The sequence below is a fragment of the Moschus berezovskii genome, chromosome X (genome assembly GCF_049115385.1).
Source record: "Moschus berezovskii isolate FMDL1 chromosome X, NW_MosBer_1.0, whole genome shotgun sequence".
Taxonomy (NCBI): Eukaryota; Metazoa; Chordata; class Mammalia; order Artiodactyla; family Moschidae; genus Moschus; species Moschus berezovskii.
In genome coordinates this window covers 49,041,966-49,057,339 of record NC_142488.1, presented here as the reverse complement: position 1 = coordinate 49,057,339, position 15,374 = coordinate 49,041,966, and the positions used below count along the sequence as shown (strand labels likewise).

General features: G+C 38.9%; 1 protein-coding gene across 5 annotated transcripts in view; it reads right to left on the bottom strand.

The window, feature by feature from the left end:
- The window catches only part of PFKFB1 (6-phosphofructo-2-kinase/fructose-2,6-biphosphatase 1), a 111,624-nt gene extending 97,139 nt beyond the window's left edge, over window positions 1-14,485 (bottom strand). For 2 of the 5 annotated variants that reach the window (XM_055393606.2, XM_055393607.2), the window contains exons 1-2: window positions 14,229-14,485; window positions 7,942-8,452 (exon numbers count right to left, since the gene is read on the bottom strand). Coding sequence is in view for 2 of the 5 variants with exons in the window: in XM_055393607.2 (XP_055249582.1) it covers window positions 7,942-8,038 (97 nt within the window). In the remaining 3 variants the exon portion in view is untranslated. The remainder of the gene's footprint in view (window positions 1-7,941; window positions 8,453-14,228) is intronic. The other 3 variants (XM_055393609.2, XM_055393605.2, XM_055393610.2) reach the window with 3 other exon arrangements.
- Window positions 14,486-15,374: the final 889 nt, after the last annotated feature.

The window sequence follows — 15,374 nt, the reverse complement described above, 5'->3', positions numbered from 1 at the left end:
ACAGTTGCTAATCAAAGGAAGAACAGCAATGAAACCACCTGATTCAAGATTAAAGGACCAGAGAGGCTCATCAAAATTCGGAGACTGGACCACCTAAGACCTTGGACACACCCTAATTGTGTTGAAGAAAGAATATAAGACTGTTATCCTTATCACAAACTCCTGCCTGACTATATAACTTTTCCCTACCCACCAGGATTTGGCAGTGCAAAAGGACAAGCACTCATCTTCTCCTGCAAGAACTACAAAATTACAACTCACTGCTGAACAACGGTCAATAGGAGAATGTTGGATCCCACCAAAAAAAATACCCCACTTCCAAGGGCAAAGGAGAAGCCCCAGCAAGATGGTAGGGGGGGCAAAATCACATTTAGAATCAAACCCTATATCAGCCAGAGGTGCTTGGAGGGCTCAAACAAAATCTTGTGCACAGCAGGAGACCCCACAGAGACTGAGTCAGTCCTGCCTTTGTGTGTTTGAGTGTCTCCTGCGGAGGTACAGGTCAGTTGTGGCCTAGCAGGGGCTCTGGGTGCAGGAGACCTGGTGATGGCATAAGCCCTCTTGCAAGAGGTCTCCATCAACCCCACCATAGAGCTGCTAGAACTTACACAGGACTGGGGAAGCAGACTCTTGGAGGCCACAAACAAAACCTTTTGTGCACCAGTACCTCTACATTAGTTTGGCCTCAGGTCAAATAACAGGGAGGGAACACAGAACCCATCAACAGAAAATTGGATTAAAGATGGCCCTGCCCATCAGACAAGGTCCAGTTTACCCCTCCAGTCAGTCTCTACCATCAGGAAGCTTCCATAAGCCTCTTATCCTTATCAGAGGGCAAGCAGAATGAAAACCACAATCACAGAAAACTAAACAAACTGATGACATGGACCACAATCTTGTCTAACTCAATGAAACTATGAGCCATGCCATGTAGGGCCACCCAAGACAGATGGGTCATGGTGGAGAGTTCTGATAAAACGTGGTCCACTGAGGAAGGGAGCGACAAATCACTTCAGTATTCTTGCCTTGAGAACCCCATGAACAATATGAAAAGAAGAAAAATGTAGGATATTGAAAGATGAACTTTCCAGGTCAGTAGGTGCTCAGTATGCTACTGGAATAAAGTGGAGAAAACAAATACAGAAAGAATGAAAAGATGGAGCCAAAGCAAAAACACCCACTTGGGGATGTGACTGGTGATTCAAGTAATGTCTGGTGCTGTAAAGAACAATATTGCTTAGGAACCTGGAATGCTAAGTCCATGAATCAAGGTAAATTGGAAGTGGTCAAACAAGAGATGGCAAGAGTGAACATCGACATATTAGAAATCAGTGAACTAAAATAGACTGGAAAGGGTGAATTTAACTCAAATGACTATTATGTCTAGTAATGTGGGCAAGAATCCATTTGAAGAAATGGAGTAGCCATCATAGTCAACAAAAGAGCCCAAAATGCAGTACTTGGATGCAATCTCAAAAATGACAGAATGATCTCTGTTCATTTCCAATGCAAAGCACTCAATATCACAGTAATCCAAGTCTATGCCTCAACCAGTAATGCTGAAGAAGCTGAAATTGAATGTTTCTATGAAGACCTACAAGACCTTCTAGAACAAACACCCCAAAAAGATGTCCTTTTCATTATAGGGGACTGGAAGGCAAAAGTAGGAAGTCAAGAGATACCTGGAGTAACAGGCAAATTTGGCCTTGGAGTACAGAATAAAGCAGGGCAAAGGCTAACAGAGTTTTGCCACAAGAATGCACTGGTCAGAGCAAATACCCTCTTCCAACAGCACGGGAGGAGACTCTACACATGGATATCACCAGATGGTCACTACTGAAATCAGACTGATTATATTCTTTGTAGCCAAAAATGGAGAAGCTCTATACAATCAGCAAAACAAGGCTGGGAGCTGACTGTGGCTCAGAGCATGTCAAATTCAGGCTTAAATTGAAGAAAGTAGGGAAAACCACCAGATTATTCAGGTATGACCGAAATCAAATCCCGTACAATTATACAGTGGAAGTGATAAATAGATTCAAGGGATTCGAGATTCTTCTCAAGTGCAGATGATTGAACATCCTCCAGGATGACTATACTTTTAAAAATGTACAAAACCAGCTATTAGTGAAGATATAGAGAAATTGGAATCCTCATATGTTGCTTTTGGAAATATAAAACATGAATCCACTTGAAAAACCAGCTTAGCAGTTCTTTAAATCATTGTATTAATAGATAGAATTACCAGAGGACTTAACATTTCTACGTCAATGTATATATTCAAGAGAAATGAAAAATGTGTCCACCCAAAAACTTGTACACAAATGTTTATGGCAACATTGTTCATAATAGTCAAAAGTGGAAACAAACCAAATTTCCCTTAATTCATATTTGAATTGGCTAAACAAAATGTTGTATATCTATATAACGGAATATTATTCAGCTTTAAAAAGGAATGAAGTATCTACACACACTACAACGTGGATTAACTGAAAATATTATGCCCAATGGAAGAAGCCAGATACAAAAGAGCATATATTGTATGATTCCATTATTGTGAAATGTCCAGAATAGGCAAATCTATGGTGACAATAAGTAAATTTTAGTGGGTTGACAGTGACTAAAGGGAGGGGGGAATCTGGAATGACACTAAAGAGTATGGGGTTTCTTTGGGAGAGTGTGATGAAAATGTTCTGGCATTAGTAATGATGGTACATAACCACGTGAATATACTAAAAACTACTAAGCTGTACACTTTAAAAGAGTGAGTTTTATGGTGTGTGAATAATATCTCTATCAGAAACATTTTTCTTCTAGGCCATCATTTAAAAATCTATAAATGATGGAGAGGATGTGGAGGAAAAGGAACCCTCCTATGCTATTGGTTGTAATGTAACCTGGTACAGCCACTATGGAGAACAGCATGGAAGTTCCTTAAAAAACTAAAAATAGAGTTGCCATATGATCCAACAATCCCATTCCTGGGCATAAACCCAGATAAAAATCTAATTTGAAAAGACACATGCATCCCTATGTTCACAGCAGCACTATTTACAATAGCCAAAACACAGAAACAACCTAAATGTCCATCAACAAATGAATGAAAACAAACAAACAAACAGATGAATGAATAAAGAAGATGTGATACATATATACCATGGAATGTTAGTCATGAAAAAGAATGAAATAATACCATTTACAGCAACATGATGAACTTAGAAATTATCATGTTAAGTGAAGTAAGCCAGACAGAGAAAGACAAGTATCACATGATATAACTTATCAAAAAATGATACAAGTGAACTTATTTACAAAATAGAAATAGACTTACAAACAGAAAAGAAACATGGTTACCAAAGAAGATAGTGGGAGTTAGGGGAGAGATAAATTAGAAGTTTGGAATTAATATATGCAACCCTATATAAAATAGATAAACAACAAGGGCCTACAGTATAGCACAAAGAACTATAATCAATATCATATAATAACCTCTAATGAAAAATAACCTGCAAAAAATATATATATATGCATATATATGTATATATTCTGAATTGCTCACAGTTGAAACTAACATAACATTATAAGTTAACTACACTTCACTAAAATGGTAAAAGCATTATCTGATAGTGTATGAATGATATACCAGGTAAATATCAAACTAAATAAAGCAAATATACATATAAAACATCAGAAATAATTGTAGGACAAAATGTTAATTATATTAGATTAGCAGAAATTTCCTTACACGTTGGTAAATATTCAGTTTACCAGAACTATATAGCAATTCTAAATTTGTAGTTATTTACTAAGCTTCAAAATTGATATAGTTACAAGGAGACATTAACAAATTTTTCATATGAACAAGCAGACAAAATCCTGGAAGAATATAGAGCATTTGAGCCAGATCAACAGATATGACTTAATTGAAGTATATAGTATTCTTAATTGAATTATAAAATGTATATTTTTTCAAGTGCTCATGGAATTTTTACCAAAAATTACCATATGTTGGTCCATAAAGCAAATCTCAATAGATATCAAAGAACTGAAATCATACAGTTTGTTCTTGAAGAAGGATGGAATCTTACTGGAAATGGTAAGGGCACTGATCTAGCAAAACAGAAGCTGGCCCAAGCGTTTGGCATCAATTTCTAGAGGACTCCTTCTGTGTCAGGCATTAACTCTTCAGTTGCTAGATGATAATCTATAGGTCTTAGCAGTCCTGAGAAAGGGACTGAGTGATAGAGGAACTAAGAAAGCCCTGAGCAGTGTTTGTTTACCAAATAGTCTGGAAATACTTTAAAAATTCATATGTCCATACAACTGTGCATCTGTGGAATACCAATCTGTTTAGTATGACAATTATAGCATCAGATGCTTATATTCAAAAGGAAGAAAGTCTGAAAATTAATAAGCTGCGCATCCAACCCCAGAAGTTAAAAAGGAAAAACAGAGTAAGCCCCCAAAAAAAGTAGAAAAAAAGAATAATGATGAGGAAAATGGCTAAATAAAAAGCCAGAGACATAACAGAAAGAATCACAAGGCCAAAAGTCTACTATTTTAAAAAATTTATAGAAGCAACAAACTTCTGGCAATATTGATCAAGAATAAAAAAAGAAGGTACAAATAAACAAGGATAAGAGGATATAATTGCAAATGAAATAGAGATTTAAAAAATATGGATGTAAGTTTATGCAAATAAATTTGAAAAGTGATGTGAAATAGAAAAATTCCAAAAAAAAACCATAATTTAACAAAACTGACAAGAAGGAATAGCAAACTTGAATGATTCTGTAACTATTCAAAAGATTGTATCAATTAATTTTTTTCTTACAAAGAAAACAGTTGGTCTGATGTTTTTACCTGGAAGTTGTGCCAAATGTTTAAAGAACAAATAGTTCCTTGGATAACCTCTGTCAGAAAATAGAATGAAAGGAAATAGTTCCCATTTCATTTTATGACACAAAATTCAAACAGGGAACAATGAGAATGGGAAAAGTACAGGTCAATCACATTCATAAACAAAATGCCAAATCCCTAAATAAAATATTAATGAACAAAATCCAGTATTATTTATCCTAAGACTGCAAGACAAATTAAAAAGAAGAAAAATCTCTAGTGTAATTCACATTAACAGATTAAAGCAGAAAAACAATCTGTCATCTCATTGGATACAAAAAACATGTTTATAAAATTTGATATCTACTCATCTTTAGAAAATCCTATTGGCAAACAAAGAACAAACTGGAACTTCCTTAACCTGTGAAGTGATATGTACGAAAAAATTACAGCAAACTTACTCAATGGTGAAACTTTAAAAACATTACCTTTAAAATTAAGTCCAATATAAGCATGAGTAATATTAACATTTCTATTCGACATTGGTGTTCATGTGTTGAAGGTAGGAGGTCCTAGCAGTGATGTAATATAAGAATAAGAGATTTTAAAAAATAAGGGTTGGAAGGGAAAAAAGAAAGCTGTCATTTACATATAAATTATCAAAATTCAGTTAATCAAGTTTGCTAGCTGCAAATGCAATACACAAACCCCCCCACAATTATAGCTGTATACATTAGCAATAAATTGGTATAAAATGTAATTTTCTATAAAGGTATACAATAGCAACAAAATAAACAAAAATTATAATGACACATAAGCCCTTTAAATTATAAAACCACTCAAATAACATAAAAAAACCGTCTAAATAGAGACACACCATATTTACAGAACTCAATATCACAAAGATGTTAACTTTCCTTAAACTGATATATAGATAGACTGTAATTCCAATCAAAACACCAAAAGTTGTATGTATGTGTGTGTAATTTGAAAAACTGATTCCAAAATTTATGGGGACAAAAATTTTCATTGTGCAATTGTTCATAACCCTAAACTAGAAATTACATAAATATACATCAACAGTAAAATGGATAAATAAACCATGGGATATTTGCAAAATGTAATATTATGCAGCAAAGAGAATAAACAATTGCATGCAACAATATTATAGATAGCACAAAATATAATGTTGAATGAGAAAAAAAGTCACAAATAAATATACACAGTTATTCAAGAACTTTACACACTAATGCATTTAATCCTCAGAATAGTTATTAAATAATTGTGTACCTCTACCACCCCCAGGTCACTAAGTTTATTATATCTGTGGTCTGACATAATTCAGTCAGTCACTTATGAGTCACTATCTTGTACACACAGATCCCCATGCTTTGCTATGGTGAGGGTAGAGTGGACGTAGCACAGAGTTACCATTTACTGGTTATCTTCTATGTGCCAGGCTTCAGGCTTTATGCTGGGGATATGATGGGCAAAAGACCACGCACCTACCTTCTTGTTTAAATAATAACAGTAACATTGAGTACTAACTGTACACTTGACATTTTTCTAAGCATTTTATATGCTTTAGCTTTCTAATCCTCACAACACTATTACTAACTTCTTTTTACCGATGAGGAAATGGAAGCACAGGTAAGTTAAGAGGGATCCAGACATCCAGGGTCACAGAGGCAGGAGGTGGCAAAGCTGGGACTCAAAGTTAGGCAGTCTGAATCACTGAACACCCTAACAACGTGGGGAAGTAGGTATTAATTATGTCTTATAGTTGAGAAGAGATAAGCTCTTAAAGTGAACGTATATTTATTTTGCATCCTCTATATGACAGAGACTATATTATGTGATTTGTGTATATTATTTCTCCAACTGAAAGACAAGAGTTCCCAGGAATATAAGGGCTCTAACTATAGAGGACCCAATTATTCAGAGAGTGACTTGCCTGCTTGCCAGCTTAACCCAATAGCCACTTAGAAGGAATAAAAGTGGCTTGGTGGGTGAGGGTGGGATGTAATTTTCAGTCTCATCTGGGTTCCTTGATCTCCAGATGAGTGATTGAAACTGCTGATGGAGAGGAAAAAGAACAGAAGGCTAGGTTTTTTCCCTCTCTCCCTCCATCCATACCCTCCATTCTACATAGTATGTTTAACATCCTACATCTTCCTGTATCTTCCTCTCACTAGCTGTGAGCCTGGACCTCTTCTAGCAATAGCATAGTGGAAGCTTGGTCAGTTGGTCCTTAAGATATCTGGGCCCCACAGTCCATAGCTGTCTTATCTCCACCCACCTTATGGCTCCTCAGGTCAAAATTCTTGTGCTGGAAACACCTTGATCTGCAAACTGTTCCCTATGGGAAATGGTATAATCTACTTAAAAATATATATTTACAGGTTTTGTTTGCTTTCCCCCTTTGACTCTAGTCTTTCTTAATTTTTCAAAATGGACATTACACCAGTAGTCTTTCCCTGGGTGTCTTCCCCCTCAAGTTCCTAAGCAGCAAATGTGTCCATATGTGCTATGAAGGCAATGCATGAGACAGGACACCAGCCTTTTCCAACCCAGTTAAACCCAGTTTCTCAAGGAGGCTTGAGAAAGGGGAGGAGCAAAACTGACCAATGATATGGGACTGTTGTGTACCCAGCACCTGTCCTCTAAGAAACAATGCCAAGAACTTTATTTCACCCAAGCACTATCAGACAGTACAAATTTCCAGACATTTCACTGAGGTCACCAAAATAAAACATTTAGGCTAGCACTGATCTAGAACTGTCAGATTTCAAACAAGAAATATTCCAAATAAGCTCTGGATAAAGGAAAAAATTCCTAGTCAAAAACCCCTCTAATTAAGATGGTCTTTATGTAACCATCATTCTTTCTCTGTATTTACCTATCTCTGTCTTTCTTTCTTTCTCTCCTTATTTCTCTGTTTTTGACATTAGCATCTTGTTACCCTACAGCTATTTCATCCAGCTGCTCATCTATTCCAACTTTCAGGTTGGGATGGGGATGGATAGGGAGCCATGTCCTTTGATCTTCTACACCCATTCTACCACCACCACCTTGAAGCCCACAGAAGCAAACCCCACTTACAGCCCCTCCTCCGTTGCAGCCTGCTGTTGCTGTTGTTGTGTGGAATCCAGATCTTCTGCAATCTGGTTTGGGTGAGTTCTCCCATCTCTTGAGACATCTTAGGCGCAGCTAATGACACCACTGTCCATAAGGTCCCCAGCTTTACTTTCTGTCTTATTAGCTCTCTCTTCTTTTGCTGTGGCCACAGCAGGTGGTGGACAGAGTTGGGACAGGGAGGTGTTCTGGGGTCCTGAGCCCTTTTGCAGCCTGCCTCCAGCCTCTCTCTCGTCTCCTAGTCCTTGCCTGCCTCTGCTCCTGTATGTACCATTGGGGGCCTGGGTGCAGAGGAGAGGTTGGGCAGAGGTCAGCAGAGGCCTCTGAACTCCAAGGGCTGTGTACATAGGAGATAAGTTGGAGCCCAGCAAGGAAGGCAGCCAGAAAGACAGCCCAGGTCTGGCCAGTCACTTCCCTCCAATGAAGACAGGACTAGTAGAGTATGCAAATAAAAGACCGAAGATCATGTGCTTATGTCCTGTGTGGGGTGGGGAGGCAAAGGTGATGGAGTCAGATCTCAGCAGCTTTCATAGCTTTGGAATAAAAAAAACAGGCCCAAGCAGAATGTCAAGCTCCAACCCAGAAACAGAGATCCATATCAGAAATGCAAGATTCCCAAATACAAACACACAAACACAATGTCCCTACTGAAAAAAAAAATGTTTTGAGCTAGCAATCATCGTCCCGAACTGGAAGTGGAAGGTTTACTGCCTCAATGCCCTCCCAAAGGCACTACAAAACTTTTCTTCCCCTGAATGCAGCTACCTTTCCTATCGAGGGTCCTGCTTTCCTAAAATGTGAGAGTGTGCTGTCTGGGACACTCTCAGAGAGATGGGCAATATTTGATCATCTTTATGCTCTCTCCAGCCAAGGCTAAATAAATCAGAGTAAACCTGACACCTTGGGAAGAGACGTGCAAGCAGCCATTGCTAGGGAGAGTGACAGTACAATTGCCAACTGTCATCAGGTCCTCTAGGGAGAAAGGAATTGTGATCTGACCCAGAACTTGTCTAAAGTTCTTCATGCCAAGCCATGAGGATGGGGGCCTGGGGAGAGGCTGCAGCAAGCAGACTGTGGGGAATAGGGAGCAATGGCCTCAAAGTAGGACAAGTCCATAGGCCAGTGCCATCCTACTCAGAATTCTCTTCTTTACCCTCCTCCTGATTGTTTTGAAACTTTTATGTGTAAAACTCATCTAACAGCATAGCTTACCTGGAAGATGTTCAAGTGTGCTCTTACTTCATTCTTTTGCAACCTTCCCACCCCTTGATAAACCTCCAGTGATTGGCTACGTGGAAGCTCAGTTTCTTCCTCTGAGCTGGGCAACACTGGGCTAGTCTCTTGGGGATATCAATCTCCAATTCCTGACCTCCAGTGCTCTCAGCTCCACTTTGCCTTTTAAAAAGTTCCCTAAAATACATTCTCAGCATTCCAGCCTACCTAAGGGTTAGATTCCCTCTCATTTCTGTGTATAAATCATACCACACTTTCAATATATTTCAGAACCTTCCCTTCTAAATGAATATCTTGAGGCAGTGGATCACAGTTGTTAAAAGCACTGGGCTCTGGAGCCATGCTACCTGAGTGGAAGTCTACCTCTTCCCATTTGCTAGGAGACCCTGGGCAGAACACAACTTTTCAGTGCCCTGGTGAAACACTTTGTGTTTTCATCTCATAAGAGTATCTTAAGATAGTTAAAGATTCAGTGTGTTAATACATATAAAGTAATCTGGGAAATGTTCAATATATATTATGTAATACTGTGACTCCCTCTGTGAAGTAAAAGATCAATCACCTCTTTGGGTAATCTGCAATTTCTAATGTAATGGTGAGAATTCAGGAAACAGCAAAAGAAACTTACAAAATTATGATAAATGGTTAACATTTGTAATAAAGAACTCATGCCAATCAATTAGAAAAATGAATTCATTTTAATGTTTTTGGTTTTATGATACAGAAGACCCCTAGAAATAATTTCATCCAACTCACTCAGGTAAGAAAATAGAGGCCTGAGAGGGGAAGCATTTTCTTAAGGTCCTATTGCAAATTAAATCACCAAGTCAGGAACAAAACACTAATGATCTAATTTCTCCAGTCCAGGGTTTTTTTTTTTTTTGTTTAATTAATAAAAATAGCTTGATTTAAGAATGTGGTCCTCTAGATTAGCTCATAACATTTAGAGTCCTAGAACTAGACTTTGGAAGAGATACAATTCTCTTAATTCTAATACATTTCCTAACTGTATCACTCTGCTAATGCTAATAATCTTAATAATAACGCTTTACAAGTATGTTTCCCAAGGCCTACAAAGAAACATATTCTTTTTCATAGTTGCTCCTTCCAAACATTCTCACTAGCCTCACAGGGAGACTGAGGTCTTGGGAGGGGAAGTGGCTCGTCTGATGTAATCAATCTAGTCATATGAACCCCTTTTCTATGTTTACAATTTTGTCCTCATGACCTTGCATAAAAGATAATTTTAGCAGCAGGAAATCTGAGATAGGAGCTTAGCTGACCTTTGACAAGGTCTGAAAAGCAAACTTGGAATCCAGGCTTGAAAACCCAAATTAAAATTGCCTGGAACTAGCTTTGTGTGTGTGTTTGTGTGTGTATGTGTATGTGTCTGTATGTTTAACCACTGTTATCCATTGTGATCCCCAGAACTAGGAAAACTCAACAAGCTTTATGGAAAGGCCACAGCCCTGGCTCTTCTCGATCAAACCTACTTCTCCAGTCATGTCTCTCTTTAGACTTCCATGGCTAAATTGTATGAGTTGACTCACTAGGCCCCCAAACTTACTGTACACTTTTTTAACCTCTGGGTGTTTGCTCAGCCTGGAATGTCTTCTCTTCCTTTCCATTCTTAATGAAATATGACTCAATTTTCTATGCTGGGCTCAATTCTCACCTCCTCTGAGAACACTTGGCTTTGGTTCCCACATTACGTACATGCTTCCATTTATCTGAGCAAGTATCAACCTGTGTTTTACCAGTCTACTTTCCTACTAGATTGTGAGCTCCTTAAGGATAGGTACTGGATCTCAGTTACCTGTGATCTGTTTCCAGATGTCCAGCTCAGGCCTTGGCACAGAGGATACTTGTTTAATCTACATCTCTCTGCCTGGATGAGATGAACATGTGTACAAATAATCCCCATTCAACAAGATAAATTTTATAAAAAGGGAATTATTCAGGGAACTGGGAGTGGAGGAAATAACTTGGTCTGAAGGTAGAAGCAAAATGGCTGTCTGAGGAGGCCTTACAAATAGCTGTGAAAAGAAGAGAAGTGGAAAGCAAAGGAGAAAAGGAAAGATATACCCATTTGAATGCAGAGTTCCAAAGAATAGCAAGGAGAGATAAGAAAGCCTTCCTTAGTGATCAATGCCAAGAAATAGAGTAAAACAACAGAATGGGAAAGACTAGAGATCTCTTCAAGAAAACTAGAGACACCAAGGGAACATTTCATGCAAAGATGGGCTCAATAAAGGACAGAAATGGTATGGACCTAACAGAAGCAGAAGATATTAAGAAGAGGTGGCAAGAATACATAGAAGAACTGTACAAAAAAGATCTTCAGGACCCAGATAATCACAATGGTGTGATCACTCACCTAGAGCCAGACATCTTGGAATGTGAAGTCAAGTGGACCTTAGAAAGCATCACTATGAACAAAGCTAGTGGAGGTGATGGAATTCCAGTTGAACTCTTTCAAATCCTGAAAGATGATGTTGTGAAAGTGCTGCACTCAATATGCCAGCACATTTGGAAAACTCAGCAGTGGCCACAGGACTGGAAAAGGTCAGTCTTCATTCCAATCCCAAAGAAAGGCTATGCCAAAGAATGTTCAAGCTACCACACAATTGCACTCATCTCACACGCTAGTAAAGTCATGCTCAAAATTCTCCAAGACAGGCCTCAGCAATATGTGAACAGTGAACTTCCAGATGTGCAAGCTGGTTTTAGAAAAGACAGAGAAACCACAGATCAAATTGCCAACATCTTCTGGATCATCAAAAAAGCAAAAGAGTTCCAGTAAAACATCTATTTCTGCTTTATTGACTATGCCAAAACCTTTGACTGTGTGGATTACAATCAACTGTGGAAAATTCTGAAAGAGATGGGAATACCAGACCACCTGACCTGCCTCTTGAGAAACCTGTATGCAGGTCAGGAAGCAACAGTTAGAACTGGACATGGAACAACAGACTGGTTTCAAATAGGAAAAGGAGTACGTCAAGGCTGTATATTGCCACCCTGATTATTTAACTTATACGTAGAGTACGTCATGGGAAACTCTGGGCTGGAGGAAGCACAAGTTGGAATCAAAATTGCTGGGAGAAATATCAATAACCTCAGATATGCAGATGACACCACCCTTACGGCAGAAAGTGTAGGAGAACTAAAGAGCCTCTTGATGAAAGTGAAAGAAGAGAGTGAAACAGTTGGCTTAAAGCTGAACATTCAGAAAACTAAGATCATGGCATCTGGTCCCATCACTTCATGGGAAATAGATGGGGAAACAGTAGAAACAGTGTCAGACTTTATTTTTTTTGTGCTCCAAAGTCACTGCAGATGGTGATTGTAGCCATGAAATTAAAAGACGCTTACTCCTTGGAAGGAAAGTTATGACCAACTTAGACAGCATATTTAAAAAGCAGAGAGATTATTTTGCCAACAAAGGTCAGTCTCGTCAAGGATATGGTTTTTCTAGTGGTCATGTATGGATGTGAGAGTTGGACTATAAAGAAAGCTGAGTGCCAAAGAATTGATGCTTTTGATCTGTGGTGTTGGAGAAAACTCTTGAGAGTCCCTTGGACTGCAAGGAGATCCAACCAGTCCATCCTAAAAGAGATTAGTCCTGGGTGTTCATTGGAAGGACTGATATTGAAGCTGAAATTCCAATATTTTGGCCACCTTATGCGAAGAGCTGACTCACTTGAAAAGACCCTGATGCTGGGAAAGATTGAGGGCAGGAGGAGAGGGGGACGACAGAGGATGGGATGGTTGGATGGCATCACCGACTTGATGGGATTGGGTGAACTCCGGGAGTTGGTGATGGACAATGAGGCCTGGAGTGCTGCAGTTCATGGGGTCACAGAGTCAGACACGACTGAGCGACTGAACTGAACTGAAGGTAGAAGGTGGTAGAAGGAGCTAGAGTTTCTCATTTCTGAATGGGGCAAAACAAAAAGAACTAAAGAATGAAGTCCCCTCACTCCCCAAAATGGTCCAATTAACTAGTTACAGAAAAAGAAAGTTTCACTCAGTATCAGAGACTCACCCTAACTCAAGATGAAGAGTTGAACCACAGACTCTAATTTGGGATTAACTGCATGGAGGAAAGCATAAGGTGTGACTTCCTGAGGCACACGGATTTTGATAGTCCTCCCAAAGTATGGAATTCATGGAAGAATTTCATTAAAAGCAATATCAAGACAGTACTGATGGGTATCAAAATCACAAATGGAGTCTCCTTATTGGTAATTCTTGGAGTGTATGGATGTGAATGCGTTCGTGTTAGAGTGAGGAGGGGAGATTACATGCTTATAGGTCAGGTGTCTATATGTGTATATTAGGCCTTTTGTAGCAGCAGCCTTAGGAGCCATTTCTTTCTTAGCCACTTCCCTGACCTACTATCCCTTCACTACTTTCAGCGCCATGCCTGGAGCCCAAGGTCTGCACTCCACAGACCACAGTCACTCAAGGAGAAGAGAGTTGTGGGTGATATTGCCTGTGGAGGCTACAGAAAAGGTAAGATCACTAACACAGAGCACGGAAATCCTGAAATATTTCCAAAGAGCTTTAGTTACTTTCATCCTTGTCTTCACCTTGTTACAGCCTTCTGAGGGAAATAGGATAGGGACTTTAATTTCCATTTTAGTGAAGAGGCTACTGAAGCCCAAAGAAGCTAAAAAGCTTGTTCAAAGTGTCGCAGCAAATCAGTCCTACTTTATACACCAGTTGGCAGTTAAGAAATATAATATCTATCATCCAGTTTTTTTTTAAAACTGGAATAGACCAAGATAGAGAGACTTCTAAAAGTCCTTGGGAACTGCCCTTTGGGCCAGTGTTCCACAAATACAGGTCAGAATGGATGATAGATAATGAGATATAGAAATTATATTAATCCCAAACTTCCCATACACTTTAGTGAACAGCTTAAAAGGACTGCTTACACTAAGAAAATTTTCCAGAGAGCCTAAAGAATGGATTTATAGTTGTATTAACTCCTGTTTTTCTTCTGTCTCACCTACCTGTTCTCCTAGAGGTTTTTTCTTCCATCACTAATTATCCGACACACGACTCTTGCATTTAGACCCCCAAAGCAGGTCCAGAGGGTGGCATCAAACAGGGAGTCTGGAGGTACTTGTTGGTTCTCTGGGAAGGCTGGGAAGTACCCTTGGTAAGAGGGGCAGTGTACCCGCTGTTGAAATATCAGCTGTTGTAGTTGCCAAAGAAGTTCCTGAGTCATCCGGAGCCTTTTCTCTTCAGGCCAACCCCGAAGGTCAGAACTAATATTAACAAGCTACTGCAGAATGGGGAAATGAAAACCAGCAATGGAAACAGGCAAGATCTGGATTTCCTTAGGGCTGTTTCATATTGGTCTTCAGTGCAAATTGGCATGATCCCTTATGGAAAGTGATTTGGCAATATGAAGTAAGAGCAATACAAATGTTCATTTCCTTTGTCCTAGTTATTCCACTCTTGGGACTCAATCCTAAGCTTATAACCACCAAAACATGAAAAAACTTAAATCACCAACATTTTAATTTTAATTGCACGGTTACTTTCTGATGGCAACAACCTTTAAGTCCATCACAGGGAATGTAACCTTTAAGTCCTCGAAGGGGAAAAGCAGCTCTTTAGGTCTTTTTTGCAGACATTGAAAATGATGGTTGGACTTCTGGGGGAAAAGCAATTATACTGCAATTCTGGGAGAGGAACCTAAGGATGCAAATTTATACTTTCTCCTGGATATTGGGCACGTCTATTATCTCTATTCTTATGTTCTCAGAAAATGAGTCACTAACCTGCTGATGCTCTTGCTATTGTCCTTTGCTTGTTCATTCATTCAACAAACATTTACTAACTCCTAACATGTGTTGTGTGCTATATTAGGGGATGGGCCTAACAAGATGAATCAGACATGGTCATTGCTCTCAAGCTTCTGGCAGTCTAGTGATGGAAATAGATATCAATGGTAGCTGTGTATTGTAAGTGCTGTGGTGATAAGGTGGTGTGGGGGCCCAGAGAAAAGAGTGGTGCATGGGTGATTAAAAAAAAAAAAACTTACTCAAGAAAGTGTTCCTTGAGCTGATTAAGATAGGGATTGAATCTTGGCTCTACTGCTTCTGTGATACTGATTCAAATTCACTGAACCTCTCTTACTTAGCCTTAAT